Source organism: Lissotriton helveticus, chromosome 5_1 (genome assembly GCF_964261635.1).
Source record: "Lissotriton helveticus chromosome 5_1, aLisHel1.1, whole genome shotgun sequence".
In the NCBI taxonomy this organism is placed as follows: Eukaryota; Metazoa; Chordata; class Amphibia; order Caudata; family Salamandridae; genus Lissotriton; species Lissotriton helveticus.
The window spans coordinates 2142840751-2142867337 of record NC_136065.1 but is presented as its reverse complement, the minus strand read 5'-3'; the positions used below and the strand labels follow the sequence as shown (position 1 = coordinate 2142867337).

Sequence of the window (26587 nt, the reverse complement as noted above, 5' to 3'; positions counted from 1 at the left end):
CCCGACCCATGAGAAAGGCTCTATCCTTAACCTCATCATTTCCAAAGAGGACTCTATTCAACTTGAGTCAATCCAACCCTGTGACTGGTCAGATCATCATATTGTCTCCTTCGTCATCAATGAAAAAGTTAAATTTAACCCAGCTCAACCCTCAAAGCCCAAAGTGTGGAAAAGAGACATGAAGAAACGCAACCCAAACTCCGTACCGCCTAACAGCTGTAATCTCTTACTTCCTCCGTCCGGTGTTACGGACGTTCAACTGCTGACTGACCATTATTTCAATGCTATGACCACAATTATCGACGAGGCTGCACCCTTGCAACTGAAAAGAGTCGCGTCCAAGATCTCCAACCCATGGTAGGACGGGAGCCTCAATGAAGATAGACGGGCCATGCGAATGGCAGAGCGCACCTGGAGATCAACCCCCTCTGCACTGCACCTAAAAACTCTGAAAAAACAGAGAAACGCCTACTTCAGGAAAATAAAACGCTCAAAGAAAGACTTCTTCAGCCTCCAGCTCTCCCAAGAAAAAAACCGCCCAAGAAAACTATTTGAGCTAATCAGAACACAATCCAAAGAACAACCCCAGACACTCAACACCAGGGGCGCTACACCTTCCTGTGAAGACTTCTCTGCTTTCTTTAACCAAAAAACAGACAACATAAGAAGCGATCTCCTCAATGACGCTATCCTTTACTCCAACCCCCAACACACAGCACCATCTGAACCAAAGAACAATGCTACTTGGTCATCCTTTGGCACCTACTCCGAAGAGGAAATTGGCAGACTGCTCAGCACCCTGAAACCATCCAATCACCTCTCTGACCCCCTTCCTGCTAACGCTCTAAAAGTCTTTACCCCGTCGCTCCTCCCACTCTGGACTAAGATCATCAATAGCTCTCTTCAACAAGGATCCATCCCTGACGCCCTCAAAGTCGGACAAGTCACACCGTTACTAAAAAAAACAACAGCAGATCCTAATGATCTAAACAATTACCGTCCTATTACAAATATTCCCACGCTCGCGAAACTGTTGGAAAAATGCGTACAGCTACAACTTGCCAGTCACATAAATAATTTTGATCTCCTCAACCCTCATCAATCAGGCTTCCGAGCAGGGCACAGTACCGAAACTGCTATGACTCACATAGTTGACGACGCCCTCCAAATACTAGACCAAAATGATACCTGCCTCCTCATCCTCCTTGATCTCTCTTCAGCATTCGACACAGTTAAACATGAGAACCTACTCGAACTATTAAACACAAGAATGGGTATATCTGGAACTGTCCTCAAGTGGTTCACTTCCTTTCTACACAACCGGTCTCAGCGCTTCAAAAGGAACAACCTGATGTCCTCCTATGTACCTGTATCGTTAGGTGTCCCTCAAGGTTCCTCCCTCTCCCCTACACTGTTCAACTTAGTCATGGAACCTCTCACTACTCTGTTACAAGCATCCAATGTCCACTTTCACATGTATGCCGACGACACCCAACTTTATCTCAAAATACAATCCCCTAAGGACATCTTGCTTCTGAACTCCACGATCAGAAACACCCAATCCTGGCTGGCAGAGAATCACCTCAAACTCAATGCGATGAAGACTGAGTTCCTCTTGATCTCACCGCCCGCAAAAATCTCTACCGCTCAAACTTGGCTCAAGCACCTAACGGCTCTCAATGTACAACCTACCATCGTGGACTCAGCAAAATCTTTAGGCATAACACTTGACGCCAATCTCAACATGCAGCAGCACATCAGCAAGGCAACCAAAGGAGCGAACTTTCAAATCAATACCTTGAGAAAACTCAAACCCTTCCTTCCAGCCAAAGACTTTCAAACGGCAGTACAATCTATAGTCATCCCGCACATAGAATACGGCAGCATCGCCCTCTGTGGGCTCCCCCTAACCACAACGGTACCCCTAAGAGCGTCCCTTAACGCTGCAGCAAGACTCATCACTGGCTCAAAAAAACACTCGCATATCTCCCCTGACTTTAAATCCCTGAACTGGCTGCCTTTTGAAGCCAGAATTCATCTGAAAATCGCCTGCATGACACACAAAGCTATACACACGAACTCACCCGCCTACCTCTCTCAAAAGCTGACAATTTCGGGCGGTTCTAGAACTACTAGAAGCACAAACAATCTTCTGCTGAAGCCTCGAAGATTTCGGAAGGTAAAAACCTATAAACGCTCCTTCTCAGGAATAGCGCCCAGGATCTGGAACTCACTCCCTCCCGAAACCAGGCTCATCTCCTCCAACAAACTTTTTAAGAAAGAAGTAAAAGCGATCTTCATGGCGAAATACACATGAACTATTATTCGGTACCTCCAGGACTCCGCGTGGTACTACCTCCTGACCCCTTGGTCTATTTGTATTACTGTATTACTTGTATTATCGACTCACTTGACTGTATACGTTCCCTCTCTGCATATTTTATTTTATACTATTGACGTGCCTATCTGACTTTGCACCCTTTACCTACACCACCTCAAATATTACCTACTGTTATACTACTGATTCTCTTGTGACTATGCACCCTGTACTCTCCTACCTCAACTATGCCTATCTCTATGCGATTTACAAAAGTAGTAGTATGTACTTTCATATTATTGGCGTACCTGTTTGACTATGCACCGTGTACCTACACTACCTCAACTATGACCTACCTCTTATTTTGACCTACCTATGTAACTATGTAACTATGCATATTGTATCTAACTACCTCAACTATTACCTACTATTATGCTTGTCCTTGTCCACCCCATGTCCTTGTAAAGCGCTCTGATATCTGCAAAGATCTTGTTCGCGCTATATAAAACTTTGAAAAGAAAAGAAAGAAAGAACAGTGGAACCAGGCTCAAGGGCGATTACAGGACCTAGTGTTGGTGACCAGTCGGGCATACAACTCTCTGCATTGGTGGAATCCACAAAACCTTTGCAAGGGCCGACTGTTCCAAGAGCCTGTACCACAAATAGTGTTAACCACGGACGCATCCCTGCTAGGATGGGGAGCCCATGTTCTAAATTACACAGTACAGGGACTCTGGACTGCACAGCAAAAGAAACTGCACATCAACCTCCTAGAGTTGATGGCAATCTTTCTAGCCCTAAAAGCGTTCAAGACGCACTTATGCAACAAAGCTGTGTTAATCCGGACGGACAACATGACAGCTATGTATTACATTCAGAAACAGGGAGGAACACACTCACCACAGCTGTCGCATCTAGCTCAAACAATGTGGAAATGGGCCATTCAAAGGAACATGTTTCTCATGGCAGAGCACCTCCCCGGCAAGGACAATCAAGTAGCCGACCTCCTAAGCAGGCACAGCCAACAAATGCACGAATGGGAACTTCACCCCAAAGTGCTCCAACCATTCTTCCGGAAGTGGGGACACCCGGAAAGAGATCTGTTTGCCACAAAAGAAAACGCAAAATGCCAGGACTTTGCCGCCAGGTTCCCACATCCGCAGTCGCAGGGCAATGCAATATGGATGAACTGGTCAGGCAAATTTGCGTACGCTTTTCCCCCAGCTCCATTAATACCGCTAGTGGCATGCAAACTGCGCCAACATTCACTGACGCTGATCCTAGTTGCTCCCACATGGGCGAGGCAACCATGGTACACAACGTTCCTAGAACTTTCCGTGGTGCCTCATCAAAGACTGCGACTCACACCCAGTCTTCTAACTCGGAGCCATGGAGAAATCCAACACCCAGACCCGCAACAGCTGAACCTGGCGATCTGGCTCCTGAAATCCTAGAGTTTGGATACCTCAACTTGCCCCCAGACTGCATGAATATTATCAGAGAGGCAAGAAAACCCACTACCAGAGCATGTTATGCAGCTAAGTGGATACGCTTCGTCATTTACTGCAATAACAACGATATAAACCCACTTGATGCTTCTACTCAAAACATCATTTGCTATCTCTTGCACCTACAACGTTGCAATTTAGCCTACTCATCCATCAGGATACATTTAGCTGCGTTAGCAGCATATCTTCAAAACAGGCAACACCTTTCGCTCTTTAGGATGCCAGCAATTAAAGCGTTTATGGAAGGACTTAAACGCGTAATTCCCCCAAGACACCCACCTTCACCAGTCTGGAATCTAAACATTGTTCTAACCAGACTTATGGGACCACCTTTTGAACCACTACACTCATGCGAACTGCAATTTCTTACTTGGAAGGTGGCTTTTCTAATTGCCATTTCTTCACTTCGAAGAGTTAGCGAGCTGCAAGCCCTAACTATTCAAGAGCCATTCATACAAGTACATGCAAATAGAGTAGTTCTAAGAACAAACCCTAAATTCATGCCAAAAGTGGTATCCCATTTCCATATAAATCAAACCATAGAACTGCCAGTGTTCTTTCAGAACCCACAAACAGTAGCAGAAAGGGCCTTGCATACTCTAGATGTCAAAAGAGCTCTGCTATATTACATAGACAGAACTAAGGCATTTCGTAAAACAAAACAGTTGTTTGTTGCTTTCTCGCCACAACACAAAGGTAACCCTATTTCAAAATCAGGTATAGCCAGATGGATCGTTAAGTGCATACAAATATGTTATTTAAAGGCAAAATGCACCTTAACAGTTCCCCCTAGGGCGCATTCCACACGCAAGCTAGGGGCATCCATGGCTTTCCTGGGAAATATTCCTTTACACGAAATTTGTAGAGCAGCCACATGGTCAACCACACATACATTTACAAAACACTATTGTGTAGATGTACATTCCAAACAGCAAGCAGCTGTAGGACAGGCTGTTCTCAAAACTTTTTTCCAGACTGCTGCAGCTGACACAGGTAGCCACCGCTAGGGGAGATACTGCTATACATTCAATGCACAGATATGAATTCAGCAGCCCACATGCCTCAAACGGAATATGCTACTTACCAGTATGCATCTGTTCTTGGCATGTAGGGCTGCTGACATTCATGTCGCCCGCCCTCCTCCCCGGTGCCTGTCGCAGCTGCAGCATTATCTCTGGCATGGCCATCTCTTACTGTACTATACTCCATCTCTGCCACAATGGCGAAAAACAATCTGAGGATGGAGAGGATGCCCATGCGCACTGTAGTCCAAGGGAGGAGCCACCTACCTCGTGATACTTCGAAGACTCTTCCAGGACAACAATGTGCAATCATCCGGACCCAACACTAGGCGGCGATCTATCCACAGATATGAATGTCAGCAGCCCTACATGCCAAGAACAAATGCATACTGGTAAGTAGCATATTCCATAGACTTTCTCACCTTGTGAGGAATCTGGCGTCGGAAATTTGAAAGCATTTCTCCTTTGCCCTGGCAGATAGCATCAGGTGGTTCTAAGCTACGAAAGTGGCGAGCGGAGCTGCTATACAATAGTTCCTTTCTTTCTGCCCCTACAAGTGGGGATCTGAAGCTACTCCTTGGGGTTTTTTCTAGACTCTTTTCAACAAACGTTTGCCAGTGTGCAAGAAAAAATATCACCTAGTGTGTTCAAGTTGTATAGGTACTGTCGCAGAGAGATGTCCGTAAAAGACCCTCACAAAGTATGTGTCTATGCTGTCTGGTGTCGGAGCACATTTCCAGGGTCTGTGCTGACTGTCCTCCATGAATCCAATGGTATAAGGGGTCAGAAGGCCAAGGAGTATGTAGCCAAACATTGAAAGACTCCACTCCATGACCGGGCGAAGTCGAAAGGAAAGTCCTATTCCTGTAACAGTTCATCATCGTCAAAGTCTTCGGATAAGTCTAAGAAGAAGCATTAAAAACAATAGAAGCAGGATGGACCCCATACTGCTACACGTGAACTCCAGAGAGTTATTCAACATTCCATCAGCTCTTGCTCCTGATATCCATCTGAGCCAATCCCAAATGTGATCCCGATGCACCCAAAGTTCCCGGGTCCATCGACTATGTTGCCGAAATGGAGGCCTTAGGGAAGTCATGCTGTGCATTTTTGTCTCTTTACTGGTTCCCTTTTTGGCACTCCTTCGGGCCCCATTGATCTTCAGGTAACTCCAGTCGGACTTTTGCAGGTGCTTCCTTTCTCTGTACTGTCTATGCCCCTTGCGAACCCACTTTGGGGTTCGCACCGTGCCAAATTTGGTTCCAGTGCCACGCAGTGTGCCGTTTCCCTTCGCATTGATGCAGATGCCAAAGGATTCACAACCTACTGTGTTCTGCTATCTGATAGACATCTAGCTGTAGATTCCTTACCTTTGAATTACCCAGGCGTCAGGCTGGTTCCGGAAACTTTTGCTGAGCAATTCCCCTTGCACACAATGTTGTGTGGCTCCATTTGGCTCAGAGTGTCGTCGATGACGTCTGTTGCGTCGGTTATGACGTCGTGGTGCCTGCATAGGCGCCACCCAAGCGCATGACTTCAGTTCTTTTTTTTCCGCGACAATTAAGCACAGATCTGGGAAGAGCTACCCCTCTGCTGCTTTATGGCAGGCTTTTTTCTCGACTTTTGTGTCCACATTTATGATTACTTTGTGTGCAAGGGCTGTCTGGTAGGAAGACAGTTTTTAAACCGTGCGGGACTTGTTTCGGCAAGATGACGGTTACAGATCTCCACCGCGTATGTCTGAAGTTGTGTTCAGACTGCCGGGCGACGGCTCCGAAGACCTTGAGGGAGCGGGCATTCGACACCGTTGAGCAAGACTCCGAGGAGATCCCGATCACGTTAGAAGAAGAGGAGGTCACGGGATCGCTCTTGAATCCCTAAGTCCTCTTCCTCCCATTCGAGATCATCTGGACACTCGGGGAAGAGGCGCAAGAAGTAGTCGTCGTCCAAGCGGACTTCGACTTCGCCTCAACATGAGGCCATGCGCCGTGTATTTGAGCGGAACGATCCTGTCGGTGAGCCCTCTGGCCCCGTGGGGTCGTATTGGACCCCATTGGGTTTGTTGGCTTCGGCCACTGTGCCTGATCACAGGTCCAGTTCGACGCAGGTCGTACCAACGCAACCTTCCCCAACGTCAAACCCGAAGTCGGCTGTCGATGGTGCAAGTCCCATCCTCATCCCTGACGACACAGAGCCAAAACGGCGTCAAGCGACGCCGATTCCGATGTCGACAGAACTCAGGGGTTCTATGTTGTTGCCTGAGTACTTTGTGGACGTGCTAGGCTCAGCAGAAGAATGGGAGGAGTCTAGAGAACCTGGATATGTCTGAGGAGACAATGGACTGGTATGGAGAACTTGGGGAAGCCAGTGGTCTGGATACTTCCCAAGACACTGGCATGCTCTCTCCACCTAAAGTGGCTACGGAGGATTGAGTGTCCTATGCTATGGTGGTTAAGAGAGCAGCTGAGGTCATTGGACCGGACCTGCCCTCTGTGCAGGTCAGGACTAATCTCCTGACCAAAGTGCTTCAACCTGGGGCATACACCTCTGAACCCCTTTTGCCCTTTTAATGAGGCACTTAGACTTCCTACTAGGAGCTTGGTCCAAACCTAGCACAGGGGCTCCTGTAAACAGGACGATTGGGCGCCACCATCGCCCAGCACCGGGCGACCCAAAGTTACTCAACCAACAAACCCACCCCAGGAAGTTTGGTGGTGCAGGCCTCTACTTCCCAGGGTGCATTCCCTTTCGCCCCTCCGGATAGGGAATCCAAGAGACTGGACTCCTTGGGGAAGATGATGTTTTCTTCCTTCAGTCTGGCATTGCAGTCGGTGAATACTGCATGCTTATTGGGCCGTTTCTCCCACTCTCTTTGGGAGACGATTACGCAAGTGCTGCCACAAGTCCCAGAGGAGGCCCGGGCTGTGCTCTCCCAGGCTGTCAAGTACGAAAGAGATGCAGCAAAATTCACCATTTGGTGTGGTTTGGATACAACCGTTTCGCTTGGCAGGTTTATTTCATCGACAGTGGCCTTGAGGAGCCATGCCTGGCTTTGTACTTCTGGCTTCTCGGGGGATGTCCAAGCCACTTTGATGGACATGCCCTTTGATGGGACCACCCTTTTTGGGGAAAAGGCTGACTTGGCCCTGGTCAGGTTCAAGAAGTCTCGAGCTACGGCCAGAATCTTGAGCCTCTCCTCCTCTCCTCGTGGCCAGTCTTCCTTTCGCCCCTTTCGTGGCAACAAAAGGGGTTTTCTAGCCGTGTCAGCCCTATCCTAGCCATTGTTCCGCTCAGACTTCCCAAACCGGGCATGGACGCGGCACATTCCGTCCTCGGAATTGAGGTCAGAAGTAGCCTGCCACACTGCCACCAGCAGCCGCAGCCGCAGCCTCCAAGCACATCTAGGCTGATTCTGCAGGACCACACTACTCCAGTGGGTGTGAGAATTCAATTTAATCTCCCCCACTGAAGATCTGTAACAGACAAGTGGATCTTGCAGATCATCCAGGAGGGCTATTCTCTTCCTTTCCTTCTATTAGTCTGCCAAGTCGGGAACGGCTGGCGGAGGATCACTTAAACCTGCTCCAAGAGGAAGTTACAGCTCTTTTGGCCAAAAAGGCTACAGAAAGGGTTCCAGTTTCAGAAGTCGGCAGTGGCTGTTATTCCCGCTACTTTCTGATTCTGAAGAAGATCAGGGGTCTTCAGCCTATTTTGGGTCTTCAGACCGTCAATCTCTTCCTCAAAAAGGAGAAATTCAAAATGCTCACATTGGCTCAGGTCTTGTCTGTCCTAGACCAAGGAGACTGGATGGTAGCGCTGGACCTGCAGGATGCTAATTTTCACATTCCCATCCTGCCGGGCCACAGGCGTAACCTGTGGTTCGAGGTAGGCCAGGAGCACTTTCAGTTTACCGTGCTCCCCTTCGGCCTTACCAGAGCCCCTCGGGTGTTCACCAAGTTGATGGCGGTAGCTGCAGCACATCTGCGCAGCTTAGACGTTTCAGTCTGCCCTTACCTGGCTGTTGAAGGCGTCCTCGCCCCAGACGGTCATCCCCCTCCTTCAGACTACGTCAGACCTCCTGCATTCGCTGGGGTCCTCTATCAACGTGACGAAGTCACATCTGACTCTTTCTCAGACGCTTCCTTTCATCTGAGCTGTTCTGGACACAGTGCAGTTTCTGGCTTACCCTCCAGAGCAGCGAGTCCAGGATATTCAGGTTATGATTCCGATATTTCAGCCTCTATCCTGGATTTAGGTGAGGTTGACTCTGAGGCTGTTGTATCCTATTGGTAAGGCACGCGCGATGGGGTATACAGGCTCTGCAGTGGGTCTTGAAGTTTCAATGGGCACAGCATCGTGGGAATCTCACTGACATGGGTCAGGGCTCGATAGAAACTGCGAGGGCTCTGCTGTGGTTAACGTACCGAGGTTGGGTCTAAGGCAGACCTCTCTCCCTTCCCCAACCGGATCGCACAATTGTGACGGATTCATCACTTCTGGGATGGGGCAACCACTTGGGAGAGATGGTGAGCAGGGGTCACTGTACTCCGGCGGAGACCGGGCTCCACATAAACGTGTTGGAGCTCCAAGCGATTCGCTTGGTATTGAAAGCATTTCTTCCCTCTGTCAAGGGGAAGTTGGTGCAGGTGTTCACGGACAACACCACCGCAATGTGGTACTGCAACAAGCAAGGCGGGTGGGGTTGTGGACCCTCTGTCGAGAGGCTCTGCGTCCTGAACATGGCAGGAACATCAGGGCATAACCCTCGTAGTTCAACACCTGGCAGGTTCTTTTAGTGCCAGGGCAGACTATCTCAGCCGTCGATGCCTAGCGGATCATGAGTGGAGTCTCCAATCGGAGGTGGCGCAAGGTGTCTTTCAGCAGTGGGGAGGACCTTGGTTAGATTTGTTCACTTCTGAAGAGAACGCGCAATGTCAGCTGTACTGGGCGCTGGAGTTTCCAGGGAGGACCTGGCCTGGCCTGGCAGTTCAGGCCAGGTCCTGAACTGTCAATTGTTTTTGTACTTTTTGCATTTGTCACCCCGGGTGGTGTGGGTATTCCCAGACGTGGGCCCCGTGCTCTCCATGCCACTGGAGTCAAGCTATCCTAGCTGATTAGGGCTGAAAGCCTGAAACCGGTCCTAGGATGCTTGTTTCCAGTCCAGGGAGGACCTGGCCTGGCAGTTGGAATGGTATGGTGAGCAAAAAACGATGGATTTAGGCCCAGATCTCTGTACTGGGGTGAATGCATGATATTCTGCATTCTGTCCATCAATTGTTCTTTTTGGAGTTTCCAAGGTGGCTTTTGCTCGGCGACACGTTTCGTCACGAGTGGAGCTCAGGCCTGTTGTACGCCTTAACGCCCATACCACTCCTGCCTAGGGTCTGAAGATCAGGAGCGACCGGGCCCAAGTCATTCTTGTGATGCCGGACTGGGCAAGGACAGTCTGGTATCCAGAGCTTCTGAGCATGAGTGTCGATCCTCCGATCAGGCTGCCCCTTCGGGAGGATCTTCTGTTTCAATATCAGGGGAGGGTTCTCCACTCGAACCTGTCAACCCCGCGCCTCCATGCTTGGAGATTGAGCAACGGCAGTTGATGGATTTTGACCTTCCTCCCGAGGTTTGTAATGTTATTCTGGCAGCCAGTCGGTCCTTGGTAGAAATGTGTATTATACTGTACAGAAAGGTCTATAGACCCTTTTTCTGCTCCTCTTTTTACTGTACTTTTATTCATTCTGACCCTTGCCCAGCAGGGCTCTGCTTTGGGAACTCTCAAGGGTTTCCTTTCTGCTCGGTCTGTTTTTTGCGGCTGCCAGACCAACCTCTAAATCCCCTATTGTTAATAGATTTCTAAAAGGGCTGGCTCACTTGATTCCACCCACGCCCTTTTTTGTGCCTCAATGGGACCTTAATTTGGTCCTCACTTATTTGATGTGCGGTCCTTTGCGCAATTGTCCGCTCCGGCAGTTGACCATCAAAACAGTCTTAGCGGCGATTGCATCGGACCGGGGGGGGTGAGTGAGTTATAGGTGTTATCCAGCTCGCCTCCTTATTTTATGTCCTTTCAGGACAAGGTGGTGCTTCGCACCAGGGCAACTTTTTTTTACAGAAGTTTGTGACCCCATTCCATCTGGTTGGTGGCTGCTCTCCTGCACGCCACAGGATTGAGGGAGCAAAGCTCCTGGGGTTAAGCTCAGGGTAAATGGGGGATCCGAGTTAGCACACAGGGTGCACCCACAGGGGAAGCAGGGTGCTAGTTTGGCATCGGGTGCTCTGTTGGTTTCAATGGGAGATCTCCGGTTGGAACAAAAACTGCAGGTTCGGGCAAGGAGGCTTCCTGAAGGCGACCACTGGTTGGCGGGGTAAGTTGGGATGCAGGGGGTTGCTTGGACACCGTCGGTTGAGCCACCCAAGTACGTAGGGCACTGGGTATAGGGGTGAGTTTAGGCTTCGGATTTGCTTATCAGTGGCGGTCGGGGTGGTGAGGCCTTCAGATAGAGGCTTCAGGCATTGTCTGAAGGCTTGATGTAGGTCAGTAATCACCAGATCCCAGGCTTGGTTTGCTGGGGGGACCTCCTCGTGGTGTTTTTACGACTCGTACTCATGCCGTGATCGTCTGGTGCAGAGTGGTGCAGACCTGTGGTTTCGGCAGTGGCCAGAGTCTGGTTCTTGAGAAAGTGCGGTGCTCAGAGGGGACAAAGCCTTTGCAGGGAAGGCAGAGCAGGTCCTCTGGGTTCGGGGGGGGGACGCTGCTGTCTGCAGGACACGCCAGGATTCCTCTGGAGTAGGTCGAGGTTGGGACAGGCCGGTAGGGCTGGGGCCAAAGCAGTTGGTGTTCTCCTCTTCTTCCTTCAGCACGGCTCTTCGGTCCTTCTTGCTTGTCTGAGGAGGCAAGTTTCGGGATTGCTATTAGATACTAAATGTATGGATGTTTCATGTAGGTAAAGGTTGGGACCAATCGTTCCCTTCCTTGGGGTGGGTACACCCCATATTATGCCACCCTTCAGTGGGGGAGGGGCATAAGCCTCTCTCTGGTTGGCTGGGTCGCCTCATCTTCAAGATTGCGGAGACTGAGAATTGTGCTTCACCTCGCCTCCTTCACCTGAGGGATGGAGTTGGCAAAGGTGGATACATCTCTCCTCCTATCTAGGTTTTCCAGCCCATTCTCCCTCCCAAATTGGGGGTCAGAACCGGTGGGGGCCAGTGGCTGGAAGCAGCAAATGGCTGGGTCAGCACATAAAGGCGGCAACCTTTGAGGCTTCCTCTTCGTTGATCCTGTCCATCCTGGGGAAGGAGGCTTTGCACCTCCTCCCAGGATGTGCTTTGTTTCAGTTCCTGAGAACGGGAGGCTCTCGACCCTCGGGTCCAGAAACATGTTTGGTGGTGGCAGCTGGCAAGCAGCTACTCAGCCAGGACACTACAGTTAGGTCGTTTTTCAGGGGGAATCTCTAAGATGCCCTCTGAGTGCATTTGGCATTAAATCCCATACTGGCATCAGTGTAGGTTTAATGTTCTGAGAAGTTCGATACCAAAATTCAGTAGCGCCTTTATGGTGCTGTCGAGTTCGTAGTGACAAACTCCCAGACCATATACTCTCTATGGCTTTACTGCTCTTACAATGTCTAAGAATGGAATTAGACACTGTAGGGGTACATGACTCATGCACCGGTACCCTCACCAGTAGTATAGTGCACCCAGCTAGAGGGGTCTTATCTGTACCATAGGCAGTGGGTTGTAGGCATGGCACACAGGGATGGGTGCCATGTCGACTCTTTGTTTTGTTCTGCACCCAGACATGCAGCCTGCAAAGGCAGTGTGTGTGTGTTACTGTACAGGGCCTCTAAGGGTCACACAATAAGTGCTGCAGCCCTTTAAATCCTTCCTTGGTACCCATGGTACCTATTACAAGGGACTTGCATATGGCCAGGGAGGTGCCAATTGTGATGCAAAAGTACAGTTTTAAGGAAAGAACACAGGCCCTGGGTACCTGATTAGCAGGAAACCAGGGCACACTTAGTTGAAGGGCATCAAACATCAGGCAAAAAGTGGGGGGCAGCCATGCAAAAAGGGGCACTTTCCTACATTTACCACTTAGTAGGGCTTACATTTTCCACAACATTGTAGCCACTGACTTGGATAATGACCGTTTTGATGAGGGGACTGTTTTTGTCTCCCAATGTGAGAAGGAACATTGATATGAAGAACTAAAAGATGCCAGTGGCCTGAAGACTTCTCTGGTCTTGTTTGTGCACTTGGTCCTGCCACCAAATATAGTACCTCCTTCGCTGTTGTCCTACGCATGGCAGCAGAAGTACTAGGCCAACAACTTCCTAGTCTGGAGGTGAAGATTAATGTTCTACCAGATGTACTCCTTCCTGGTCAAGCACCTACTGCACCTCTATTCTCATTCAGCAAAGCCCTCACGTATACCCTCTTGTGCACCTGGGCAATACCATACTTGGAACTTCCAGTCAATTGCTGGTCACTTGGCACAGCCACCCGCCACCCCTGACTTCCTTACTCAACAGCGGCCACAGTAAGGTTAATCCCTCCACTTTCCCCACCTCCCCAATTGACTGAGGGTCAAAGAGGATAGAGACCTTTAGCACATTTATCTTCTCATCCATGAGCTTTACTCTGCAGCCTGTAAACGCTAGCTGCCTTCTAGGTTGTTACTCTCATTCCCTATGGGACTTGGTGGCCTAAGTTTTTCCAGCAGTTTCGGATAACCTTAGTACGCCCGTGACCTGAGCTATCCAGGTTATCCACAAGACCGCTGGATTTGTAATTTGTTTTGGTTTGGACTTGACAGACTACTTAGGCTGGGTAATGGGTAAGAGTGTGGTCCCTCGTGCCACTCCTTGAAGTATACTGGCTTCTCCGGCGATGTCCAGATATCCTCAATTGATATGCCCTTAGATGGTTCCTGCCTTTTTGATGGCAAAGCAGATTCAGCCCTGAAGCGGTCTAAATAGAGCGGAGCCACAGCACACTGCTTGGGTCTGTCTGCCCAAACAGACAATTTCTCCAGCAGTTTCACCCCCTCTGAGGTTCGATTTTGCCAGCGACCCAGCCTATCTGGTAGAGCAGCAGGCGTTCCATCCTTATTGTTGCTGAGATCGCAGCTTACAAAGCCAATGCGCAGGGCATCAGGGACAACATGCAGCTCTGTCCCCTACCCCTCCAGCAACCTCAGCCACAAAACCGACATCCACCCTGTTCTGGATACAATATTCCCTTCAGATGGGGTAAGTCATCACCTCAAACAAGTGGTTCCTCCAAAGTTGTACATCAGGGCTATGTCTTTCCATTTCGTACCACCCTGCTGAACGCCCACAACCATCCGGCAAGCTGACAGTGGACCATCTGTGCATCTTGCAGCAGGAGGTACGTTCTTTTGTCCAAATGGGCCAAAGAGAGGGTTCCGGCATCGGAAGTGGGAGTGTGGTGTTGCTCCTGCTACTCCTGGTACTGAAGGAGGATGGCGGACTAGGTTGTATTTTAGATCTTCGCCTTCTCAACACCTTTCTGCAGTAGGATCAATTCAAGATGCACACAGTAACCCAGTTTCTGTCTGCCCTAGATCCCAGAGACTGGATGGTGGCATTCGACCTGCAGGCTGCCGCCTATGTCCATATCTCTATCCTGCAGGCCCACAGGTGCTATCTACGGTTCATAGTGGGCCAGGTACATTTTAAAATCAGTTCTCCTTTTGGATTCACAAGTGCACCTTGGGTGTTAACAAAAGTGATGGCTGTGGTCGCAGCACACCTTTGGAGATTGTGGGGGAAGGTTACCAGTCTTCCCCTACCTCGATGACTGGCTGTCGAAGGTGGCCTCAACTCAGGCAGTTGTCAGTCACCTCCAGATGACGGAGAACCTCCTCATATCATTGGGGTTCCCTATCAACGTGCTGAAGTCATACCTGGCTCCTTAGCAGTTGCTCCCTTTCATCTGAGCCATTTTGGATACCGTATTGGTGTCATTGCTTTTCCCTGGTGAGGAGAGTTCAGCACAACTTAGGCAATGATCCTATTGCTTTAGACTGTGTTGTGGGTCTCCGTGCCGAAGACTCTGAGTCTGTTGGGATAGGTAGCCTCTCACATCCTGCTGGTGAAACATACCAGATCGCATATGCGGGCTCTGCTATGGGAGCTGAAGTCTGAGTGGGAACAGCACCAAGGGAATCTGTCAGAGAGTGTCCTAGTTTCGGAGGAGACTGCATAGTCCTTTAGTGGTGAATGCTAGACCAAAACTGGTTCCTTATCCCACCCAGATTTGACAGTGGTGACTAATGAATCTCTTCTGGGTTGGGGAGGCCGTCTGGAAGCGGTGGCACCGGATTGGGCCAGGAGGGTGTGGTACCCGGCACACTTGGGCATGAACGTTTGTCCTCTGATAAAGCTGCCGCTACAGGAGGATATTCTGTCACCGCTAGAGGAAGCATGCTGCATCTGGGCCTGAACAATTTACAGCTCTAGGCTTGAAGATTGAGCATCGACACTTACCCTCATTTGAACTCCATCCGAAGGTGGTCGAAGTCATCTTTGCAGTGAGGCGTACCTCTAAAGAATTGGTGTAACCCGTCATAGGGATAAATGTGTGTCTTGGTGAGGCACCTGGCAAAAGAATCCACTGCAAGGCAAGTAGTATGAAGTTTTGTTTTTCGCTTTGTCCCTGGCCCAGCAAGGGCTTGCTTTAGGCACTGTTAAACGTTATTTGTTTGCTCCTTCGGCTTTTTTTCAGTTGCTCAATGAGCTTTATTTTAGTGACCTGTTGTCATGACATTTCTGAAAGGTTTGCAAGATTTATTTCCTCTGACAATCTTTATGGAGTCACAGTGGGACTTGAATTTAGTGTTCACTTTTTTGATGTGCACTCATTTTGAGCTGCTGTACAGTTGTGCCTTGAGACTTCTGATGTTGAAAACGGTCTTTCTCATCGCCATAGCATTAGTAGACTTGGGAACGAGCTGCAGGCTCTTTCCCCTAACCCAGTTTATAAAACATTCTTCCCAGATAGGTTGGTGGATGTTGTCGACCCGAGCTTCTTTTCTTTCCGAAAGTGGTCACGCCATTTCATGCTGGGCAGCCAGCACCGTTTTGGCATTCTTTGCTCCACCTCATCACTCTAAGGAGGAAGAGATGATGCATTGTTTGGTCCCTTAAAGGGCACTAAGCTTTTATATAGAGCACACCAATGAGCATCAGGTCGACAAGCACTTCTTTGTGGGGTTCTCCGGAACAAAGAAGTACAAGATTGTGTAAGAACAGACCATCTCCTCATGTATTATTCTCTGTATTAAGATCTGCGAAGCACCGACTAAGAAGCATCACCCAGAAGGCTTAGGAGCTCATCCTACCAGAGCTAAAGCTGCTACCTCTGTGATGGCACGCGACGTGCCTGACCTGGATATTTTTTGGTTGACTCCGTGGACGTTGGTGCACACATTTATGAAGCACTACTGCCTTGACAGCCAGGTTGTCGAGTGGGGATCGGTCCTGTAGGACCTTTTCTTCTGAACCAGTTTGCACACCTAACACCTGGGGAGATAAGACTGTAGTATCTCTTCACAAGGTAAACAATCAGAATTTTCCATTACCTAACTCCGTATAGTTGGAAAAAATCTTTCTGGTAGATGTTCCGTGTAACTACAGATTCCTCACTGAGCCTCTCTGAACAGTGAACAGGACTCTTCTATCTAAAGAGATCCACATTTTGAGATCTGCACGCTGTTCATGCCAATCTGCCGAGAGACTACATCTGAGGCCAGGGACAGCGTGACAGGTTTGCACTTTCATGTTGCCCCGCTTGCTTCTTCTGGAGCGGTGCACAGGAGTACTACTTTAAAGTGTCCGGATCAAGTCTTGACTCCTGGGGAATATTCACAGGATAAATGTGAGGTTTTACAGAGGATCTGCCAGAGAGATTGTTACTGAAAGTAAGTAACTTGCACTTACGCTTGTACTTTTTGTGGGGGGGTTTTCTGTTGAGTTCCCTTTTTCCGTTTTATTTACGTGGCCTGCTTCCTCTGGAGTTGCCTGACTCTTTAAATCAGTATTGTTACGTTGCTCCTTTCCTCTGACACTGTAGTTGTCCGAGTGGGTGTGCTGCTGTTGAGCGCACAATCTGACTTGATCAATTCCTGTCCGGGTATCTGATTCTACCTGAAGATCAGTAGTATCTTTTTGTACTGTTTTCTCCTGTATTGTTGTCTCTTGTATTATTTGATTGTGTTTCCTGCATGAAAGATCCTTTCTCACCTTGTCCTGGACCTCTTCTGTAGGCTGCCTGATCCTGGAGCTGATCCATGCTATCCTGAATCTGTGTTCAGACGAGGATCTCCAAAGCGGGTAAGCGAGCATGAGAAGACTGGCACTCTGCTGTGCTGCAAGGCGATGGGGAGAAAGCGGTGCTTCACTCTGTCGTGCAGAGGATTGAATCTGATTAGAAAGTGCCCCAAGTTCATTTCAACATTATGCTGTCTGCATTCAATTCATTAGGAGTGAATATTTCCACTTGTACGCCGGGCTGTGATCTGTTTGGAAGATAGAGAAAAAAGTTTTCTAAATTCGTATCACCAATTCATATCCAGCTTGTCTGTTTTTTTAATTTTCTGTTAAACTGAAGAGTAAATGCCCAGCTGTGCACCTTTCATCTTTCCTAAACCCTTAATGTGTTAAAAAAGGAGGGTTGAGGTGGGGCGAAGGATCAAAGCAGCAATAGGTATTTACTTTAGCGACACCAACATAGGCCTGCAGTCCATTCTTGCAAGAAAAGATGCTTCTCAATTGATTTTTTTCTATTCTAAGGAGCAAAGATCTCTGAACATGAGTCTACCGCCTTACCAGTTTATGGGTTGTAAACATATGTTTAAACATTGTTTTCATTGCATTTGTGGCTGTATTTACACATGATTCATATACTCGTCCAGGTAGTGTTGGGCCAAGCTTTTGCAATTTGTATTTCTTCAAAGAAGTTCAAAGTCACAAGACCTGCTGTGACTCGTTTCTCGGTTTACAATGCAGCAGGATAAAGAAAATGACGAGTTAATGTGGTTCAGCTTCCTGCTATTTAACAAGCACTTTATGCCATTTGTGTTACTTTTAAAAAACTGTCTCTTTAGTTGTGTTGCACCTCACTAACTGTTTTAATTAATTTACCTCTGCCGCCTCGGTCCACCACGACTGATCATCAGTTGCAGAGTTAGTGCAGGTCGCATGGGCTGCCCACTTCTTGGTTGTTGCAGTGAAGTTAGCGGGCCAGTCACTTCACTTAGAATTCCTATATGGTGCGCTTAGGTTCATGGACGTGCAGTGGGTTCACCGCCAGCGTGCCAAATGCAAGCCCGTCTGCAGCCGTCCGCGCTTAGCTCCAGCTCCCCTGCGGGTTCTGCCGTCCACTCTGGGATCTCCATTAGATAGTCCGGGGAAGAGCTGCATGACCTAAATCTCCCTGGTAAGAAGTGCTCTGGACTGTTGCTGGATCCGTTGGATGGCATTACTAGATCCTTCAGTCTGACATGTAATCTTTCCTTCAGCCATGCTAAAATCAAGGCACTTAACCCGTATAGACACCCTAGCAATATTGCAAGCTAAAAGCTCGTACATGTACTGCTGTACTCTTATTAATGCCAGATCATTGATAAAAAAAACATTAAAATTTGCTGATTTCCTAGATACCCAAAATTTTGACATAGCATTTATTATGGAAACCTGGGCAGACGCCGCCTCATGTCCTGACCTGGTTTAGGCTTTTCCGGGTGGTTGTCCCTCTTTAGGCATGGCCGCATTTGCGAATAAAGGTGGAGGTCTAGCAGTTACTGCAGTCATCTTAAAGCCTATTTCTCTGTTCTTTCTCCCTCCTTTGAATTTGAAGCATTATCGTTCAAAATTGAACTAAATAAAAACGACTTCTTCGATGGCCTACTTAGTCATCATCCCCGATGGAGGGCCTAGAGCGACCTTTCAGGCCTTTAGTCAACTAATTGAAACTGTGGTAAATTATACAGAATTCACAGTCCTATGGAACTACTCCATTTAGAGAATAGTCTGGACAAAGACTTTGTACCTTTTTTGGATGTGATGGCCAATCTAGGCTTATCTCAGTTGGTTAAGTGCACTACGCATCATGTGGGTCATTTACTTGATGGCATTTTTTCAGATAATCCCTTTCTTCATCCTACTTCTTCTCTTCCAATTATATGGTCTGATCTCTTTGCTGTTATGTATGAAGTAGTGATGGTGATTAAAGCCATTAATACTAATCCACTCCAATCATACCGGGCAACTAATCCTTGGCATAAGTTAGACTCTAATATGCTTCGATCAGCACTAACAAGCACTCTACCCTCTTCTTCAAATGATTAAGACATTACCACTGTCATGTAGTTCCCCACGTTCCAGTAGAAACTGCGTGCTTGTTGGGCAACATAAACGTGGGGATGGTGTCATACTGATTCCATACACCCCTGTAGGCGATTTAGTTTAAATCCATTAGTGTGTAAAATTCATAGAGCCACCCCTTTCGAACCCTGGTTTTCAGAGAAACTTAGATTACAAAACCAACTTTGCTGCAGGCAAGAAAGAAGGTGGAGAGTGAAACCTACAAAACCACCATCCAAGCTTATAAAGACTTGATCTTTCAGGAAAAAGCCAGTTATTTTACTCACAAAATCGAGTTATCAACAATCTCATCAAAGAATTGTTCAATACTATAAAAAAATTTAAAACATGCTAATAATAAAAACAACATAGCCAACCAAGTCTTCTGCAATTTGGTAGCTTTTTCCTTTCAAGCTAAGGTTAGTGATGTATATAACCTATTTTTTGATGGATGCAACTGCCTGTGGATTCCTCACCTTATGAATGTCCCCTGCACCTGCATTCTTCTGGTTTTTTTCTTAGCTCTCCACGCCGACGAGGACTTCACAATGCCACGGCTCCACTCGCGACTCCGCATGACTTCACTGTGCAATTTGGTAGCTTCTTCCTTTCAAGCTAAGGTTAGCAATTGTATATAACCTATTTTCTTCCAACAACAAGCAACCTCCTTTCCGGTTAGCTGATAATCACTTACTCAGAGGCTTAGGCATTACCGATCCACCCTTAGGGTCTCCTAGTGCCTCCAAATCCTCTCATGACCCCATGATTTTTTCTTCCTTCTCCCCACTGACCGTGGGTCAGGACTAGGACCTATTGTGAGAAAGTGCCCTCTTTCTTGACTGGTATACCCCCACTTTTTTGCTGAATTGCTGATGTGCTTTGACTGAGTGTGCCCTGGGATCCTGCCAATCAGGTACCCAGGGCCTGTGTTCCTTCCCTAAAACTGCATTGAAGCCTAAACCCAATTGACGTCTCTGATCACAGGTCAGCCCGTGGTAAATGGTACCACTGGTACCAAGGGCACTGTAACCAGAGAAGACCCCTAAGGGCTGCAGCACTTATTGAGCCACCCTTAGAGGCCCTGTTCCCTGACACACACGCACACACACACACTGCTTTGGCAGGCTGCATGTCTGGGTGCAGAACAAAACAAAGAGTCGACATGGCACACATCCCAGTGTGCCATGCCCACAAAACACTGCCCTGGCATACATCAGTCACCCCTCAAGCTGGGTGCCCTATGCCAGTGGTGAGGGTACAGGTGCATGAACCCTGTGCCCCCTACAGTACCCAGGTCCATTCCTGGGCACTGTAAGTGCGGTGCTGCCATTAAGAGTACATGGTGTTGGGAGTTTGTAATCACAAACTCCACAGCACCATAATGGATATACTGAAGCCTGAGAAGTTTGGTATCAAACTTCTCAGCACATGAAACCAACACTGATGCCAGTGTGGGATTTAATGTAAAATGCACGACAGGGGGCATCTTAGAGATGGCCCCCTGAAACTTAACCAACTCCCAGTGTTCTGACTGTGTGGCTACCGAGACTGCCACCACCAGACATGTTTCTGGACCCTTGGGTCGAGAGCCTGCCGCTATCGGGGGCCTGAAACAATGCACATCCTGGGACGAGGTGCCATGCCTCCTCCCCCAGGATGGGCAGGGGAAGCTTCAATTTCATGCCGCCTTTGTGAGCTTCTCCAGGCCACTTACTGTACTCAGCAACTGGCCCCCACCGGTTCTGACCCCAAATCTGGCGGGAAGAACTGCGGGAAACCCTAAGTGAGGAAAGGGGGTGTTCCAACCGTTGCCAACCCCACCCCTCAAGTGGGAGAGGCGAGGTGAAGCACGACTCCGGGCTCCAGCCATCTTGAAGATGGGGAGCCCTGCCCAATCACAGCTATGCTCCTGCCCTCCCTCCCACAGGAGAGGAGCAGGCTAGGGGGTGTACCCAGGCCTTTGCCCTTCCTGCAACACCCCTAAATTTAGTATTTAGGGGCACCATGAACCTTCCTTCCTCAGATTCCGATTGCAACGAGAAGAACAAGAAACCGGAAGACCTGCTGTGCAGCTGCTAACAAAAGGACAACGCCCACTGACTTGGCCCCAAAACCCTACAGGCCTGTTGATCCTTATACCTGCTCCAGCAAAGCTCCGGTGTCTCCTGCGGACAGCAACCTCGAAATCCCCGGAGGACCTGCCTGCCTTGAACCTTCCAAAAGACTGGGACTCCCACGAGCAGTGGTCCTGCTCAAACAGCAAGACCCCTGCTGCCAGCCAGGAACCGCGAATCCAGCGCACTCTGCACCTGCCAAGCCCGGCCTATGCCTGAGTGACCTAAGACCACGAGGACGTCCCCCGGGCGACAGGGACCCGAAGTCCAGTGCCCAAAGAACCTCCTCGACGAACCAGACGACACCTGCAGCTTCAGAACCAGGGACCCTTCCAACCGTGACCAGCTGAGGGTAAGATTTCTCGAAGCACCTGCACCCGGCCTCCTGCGGCTCCCTGTGCCGTCCTCTTCTCCAAGATCCCAACTTACTTCTCGAAGTGGTGGTCGCACCTGAAGAATCTCCGTCCCTGAGTCTGCAGCCTTTGTTCACTTTTTAACTTTCCCATTGGATAACATTGAGCGTCCAATGGCTCAAAAGCACCCTGCACTCAGCCGCCCGAGTGCTGCTGGAAGTGCCACAACTACCCTACTCTTTTTCCCCACTTGCCCTGAGTAAGTGACCAGTAGCCCGGCTCCCACAGCCGTGTGGCCTGCTTGCTTGTAGCCCCCAACCACAGGCTCCCTACCCTCCATTGGATTGCATTGGGCCTACTCTCTCTGCTCCCGGCTGCCCCTGTGCCGCTGAGGGTGTAACTATTGTACCTTTCCGACCCTGGGAGACCTCTGAGTCTATGCTCAGAACCTTCACTCCACCAGTCGAGTACTTACCTAAAACCTGATAACTCACTTTCCTTCGATAGGTTAACATTGACTGGTTTCACTTGAAATTTCTTCTAAGTGTAAAGTTTTGAAACTTTAAAATATTCATCTAAAATCAGCCGAATAACAAATTCCGAATTACTCAACTGTGAGCAGGAGAGAAGCCAGTACTGAACCAGTACTGGTCTTTCAATTAGTTGACTAAAGGCCTGAAAGGTCGCTCTAGGCCCTCCATCGGGGATGATGACCATCGAAGAAGTAATTTTATTTAGTTCAATTTTGAACGATAATGCTTCACATTCAAAGGAGGGAGAAAGTGGCTTTAAGATGACTGTTGTAACTGCTAGACCTCCACCTTCTGATAGATACATCTGCCGTGTGGATTCCTCACCGTGTGAATATCCCCCTTGCGTCAGCAACATTCGGAAAATCTTTTCGTAGCCTCGCGCCAACGTGGACTTGGACGTCATAGAGACACGGCCTCGCACGCGACTCCGCTGACGTCACCGACGCCTATAATAGGCCCACGCCGGCGTGATGACATCAGTTCCCTTTTTTCCGCGTCGTCGACGCTAACGGTTATCGGGAATCTCAGTAGCCAACTGATACTTTGTTGCCTTTTTGTTACATTTGTCTGCTTCTCTGTTTCCATTTTCTTCGACGATGTCTTCGAAGAAGACCGGCTTCAAGCCCTGCAGGGAGTGCGGTAAAATGATGTCTATTACCGACCCGCACAATGACTGCATCTGGTGTTTAAGTTCTGACCATGATGTTGATGATTGTTCTTCGTGTCGGAAGATGAATCCGAAGGCCCTGAGAGAAAGAGAAGCAAAAGTTCGAGGCATGTGGGCTGCTGAATTCATATCTATTATTTACAACAAGGGGTGGTGATGGACAGAGTCTCTGAATTAAGCAGAATACTCTCACCCAGTCAAGAGATCAGGGCTAGATCCAACACCGTTTTTTAGCTCATTGCACCATCCCAGTTTCAGAACCTGGCTGTATGCAAATTAGTCTGTCCCTGGCCCAGTGCATCATGGGAACAGGGCAGACCAGACTACAAAAGCCAATTCTTACACTGGGAAGGAAACAAGCTTCCGGGGACCGGTTTCTGGCATTTCAGCCGTCTTCGGCCCGGCTTGCTTGAATCCTGATGGTGCAATGAGCAAGGGACTCACATCTGAGTATACCCTTCCACGCTTAGCATAGATCGCCGCCTAGTGTTGGGTCCGGATGATTGCACCTTGTTGTCCTGGAAGAGTCTTCGAAGTATCACGAGATAGGTGGCTCCTCCCCTGGACTACAGTGCGCATGGGCATCAACTCCATCCTTAGATTGTTTTTTTCCGCCATTGGGTTCGGATGTGGTTTCGTTAACTCCGGTTCGGAATCGACAAAAACGTAGTTTTTCAAGGCCAAAAGGCCTTCTTTGACCCGTCGGTATTGTTCGCGTTCGGTGCCTCCCTTCCATCCAACTTTCCAGTCGGATTTCCCGTGAGTCGTGAGACTTCGAGGATCGGGGCCCAGTCGACGCAGCAAGACTTCGACGACATGGAACGAAGTCCGTTCAAACACTGTCCCGTGTGTGGATCCAAATACCCACACATCGACGTCCACCCGGTCTGCAACAAATGCCTGTCGCCGGACCACGACAAGGCCAACTGCATGGCCTGTTCCAGGTTTAGGTCGAAGAAAACCATCAAGCTTCGGCGCGCCTAGAGGCCCGGCGATCGGCACCGGTGGACATCTTCGTCAATGAAGAAGCGGACGAGCAACAGGTCCATCTTCAAGTTTCGCCTCCTTCGGTGGTCGTCGAGTCCGACTACGAAGCGGAGGCAGAGGGCCAAGACGTGGAGGAAATCGTCGAGGAGGTAGGAGATGACGATGAGGCCTACGGGGCCATGGAAGATAGCTCGGAGGAAGAGCTATACCCCGTTCGTACTTTTACTAAGGCTCGGGTCGAAGGATCGCCACATGGCCTTACCCTAGACCCTACACCAATATCCACGGCCCCGCCTTCCGGCACGGCCACGGACACTTCGGCGGAGCCGCCATTGCCAAAATCGAAACCGAAACCGAAACTGTCGGTATCGACAACAACTAAGATGGCCGTCGCACCATCGAAACCGAAAACGAATGCTCCCCCATCGACGCCGTCGTCTTCGGTGGCCCCGAAGCCTAAGAAAAGTGTCGCACCCTCCGCGGTGGCGAAGGTGGTTGAGGACCCCGGCTCGCGAAGAGCCGCTGAATCGGTGCCGAGCGCGACAGCCGACCCGAAGCCGAAGAAAACGGGTGAGGCCGTTCACCCTGAGGCCGTCGAGCCGAAATCTACAAGGCCTGTCGACACCACGGCTGCCAAGGGCGCGAAGCCAAGGTCTGGCACTACGGCGCCAAAGGTCAAAGTTGCCAGGGCGAAGTCGTCGGCATCCACGTCCACTGCTGTGGTCGGGGATCGCAGTGCACCTCCATCGGATACGCAGAAGGTGTCGGTGCCCGAATCTTCCTCTGGAGGTGGACCGAAGACATCGGTCGGGTCTACGAAGCCGTCCGCTTCCTTCACCAAGCAGGTCTCGGACTCCCTAAAACGTATTAAGGACAGAGCTTCCGCATCGGAACCGAAGATCCCTTCCGCAGCGAACAAGGCTGTCCCAACGCCACAGGCTTCAAAGCAGATCCTTTTCACGCTACCACCTAAGGTGGCGCCGAAGGCCTTTGCACCGCGACCGGCGCCAAAGGACCCGGAGAGGTCCAAGTCGACTCCCCCTGCTGGGGGTTTCACGCGTCCGCAACACTCTTTGTCGGAGCAGTCGGAGCAGTACATCGACGCCGATACCGGGAAGCTAACGCTTCTGAAGAGGAAGATTACGGCGTCACAGCCTTTGGAGGCCTTCAGGATTCCCCTGAAACGCAAAAGGCCTGAAGATGATACTCCTGTGATGGTCGAACCCAGCATTCAGCACCCTGCAAGGGGGGCAAAGCCATCACCCACCTATTCAGATGGAGACGATGGGGAGCAGCAGAATGAGGAGTATAATTTCCCGGCCCACACTGAGCCTGATGAGCAACAGGACTCGTGGGCGGACACAGGTGATCAGGGGGATCAGCAGGCAACCCTTGACCCTCAGGTGTTCAACATCAAGACGTCTCCCACCGAGGATTCCACAGCATTTCATGCTTTGATAGAAAGGGCAGCTAAGAACCATGATGTGGATATGCATGCTGACCCTGTGGAAGCTGATTTCCTTTTTGACACTTTCTCCACTGCGGAAAAAACTGTGAAAACTCTTCCCATGCTAAAGGGGGTCCTAAGGCATGCTGCGGACATTTTTAAGGAACCCACGAGAGCTAGGGTTGTTAACCCTCGGATTGAGAAAAAATACAGACCGGCACCTGGCGATCCAACGTATATAAGGGGCCAACTGCCGCTGGACTCTTTGGTGGTCTCTAATGCTCGCAAACAAGCTAACTCTCAACCACGGGTGAAGCTCCTCCCCCGGACAAAGAGTCAAAAGTGCTAGAGGCGTCAGGGAAGAGGGTAGCAGCACAGGCGGCCAACATCTGGCGCATTTCAAACACACAGGCGCTGTTGGCCAGATACGACAGGGCGCATTATGACACCCTAGAAACCCTGTTGCAACACCTGCCGGACCAATACAAGGAAGGGGCTGAGATGCTTATACAAGAGGGCAAACTCATTTCCAATGCTGCTATCAAGTGCGCCCTTGACGTTGCTGATACAGCGGCTAGGGCAATCAATTCTAGCGTGATGCTCAGGAGACAGGCTTGGCTCCGAATTTCCGGGTTCAAGCCCGAAATACAGACAACCATCCTCAACCAACCAGTCAACCCCGACAGGCTGTTTGGTCCTGAAGTCGACACCACACTGGAAAAAATTAAAAAAGATACTGAGACTGCCAAGTCCATGGGGGCTCTACAGTCACAGCAGTTTCGTGGGAACACTTTTCGTCGCTCAGGCAATCGGGGTGTTACCAGAGGCCAAATGTCACAGCAGTCGCAGTTCAACAAAAGTGGGGCGCAGTCATCCTACCCCAAACAGAGTAGAGGTGGATACCGGGGCAACAGCTCAAAGGGCAGGGGCAGAGGCAACAACAGTTCCCGTTCCTCTGCCACCAACAATCAGTGACTCCCTGTCACTGCCCCCCGACCACCCAACACCTGTCGGGGGGAGACTCCAGCGGTTCCTGTCAGTGTGGCACTCCATCACCACGGACAGGTGGGTCAAGCAACTTATCCAGTTCGGCTATTGTTTAGAGCTCACAGACACTCCACCCAACATGCCCCCAAAGCAACGTCCTATGTCACAAGAGCATTTGCACTTATTGCAGCAGGAGGTTCTGGCCATGCTGCAAAAGGGCGCAATAGAGCTCGTGCCGGTGGAGGAAGAAGGCACAGGGGTATATTCC

General features: G+C 49.6%; 1 protein-coding gene across 2 annotated transcripts in view; it reads left to right on the top strand.

The window, feature by feature from the left end:
- Positions 1 to 26587, top strand: part of NUP188 (nucleoporin 188) — a 761473-nt gene that overhangs the window by 373793 nt on the left and 361093 nt on the right. For both annotated transcript variants that reach the window (XM_078646272.1, XM_078646271.1), the window contains exon 22: positions 17134 to 17200. In XM_078646272.1, the coding sequence (XP_078502398.1) occupies positions 17134 to 17200 (67 nt within the window). The remainder of the gene's footprint in view (positions 1 to 17133; positions 17201 to 26587) is intronic.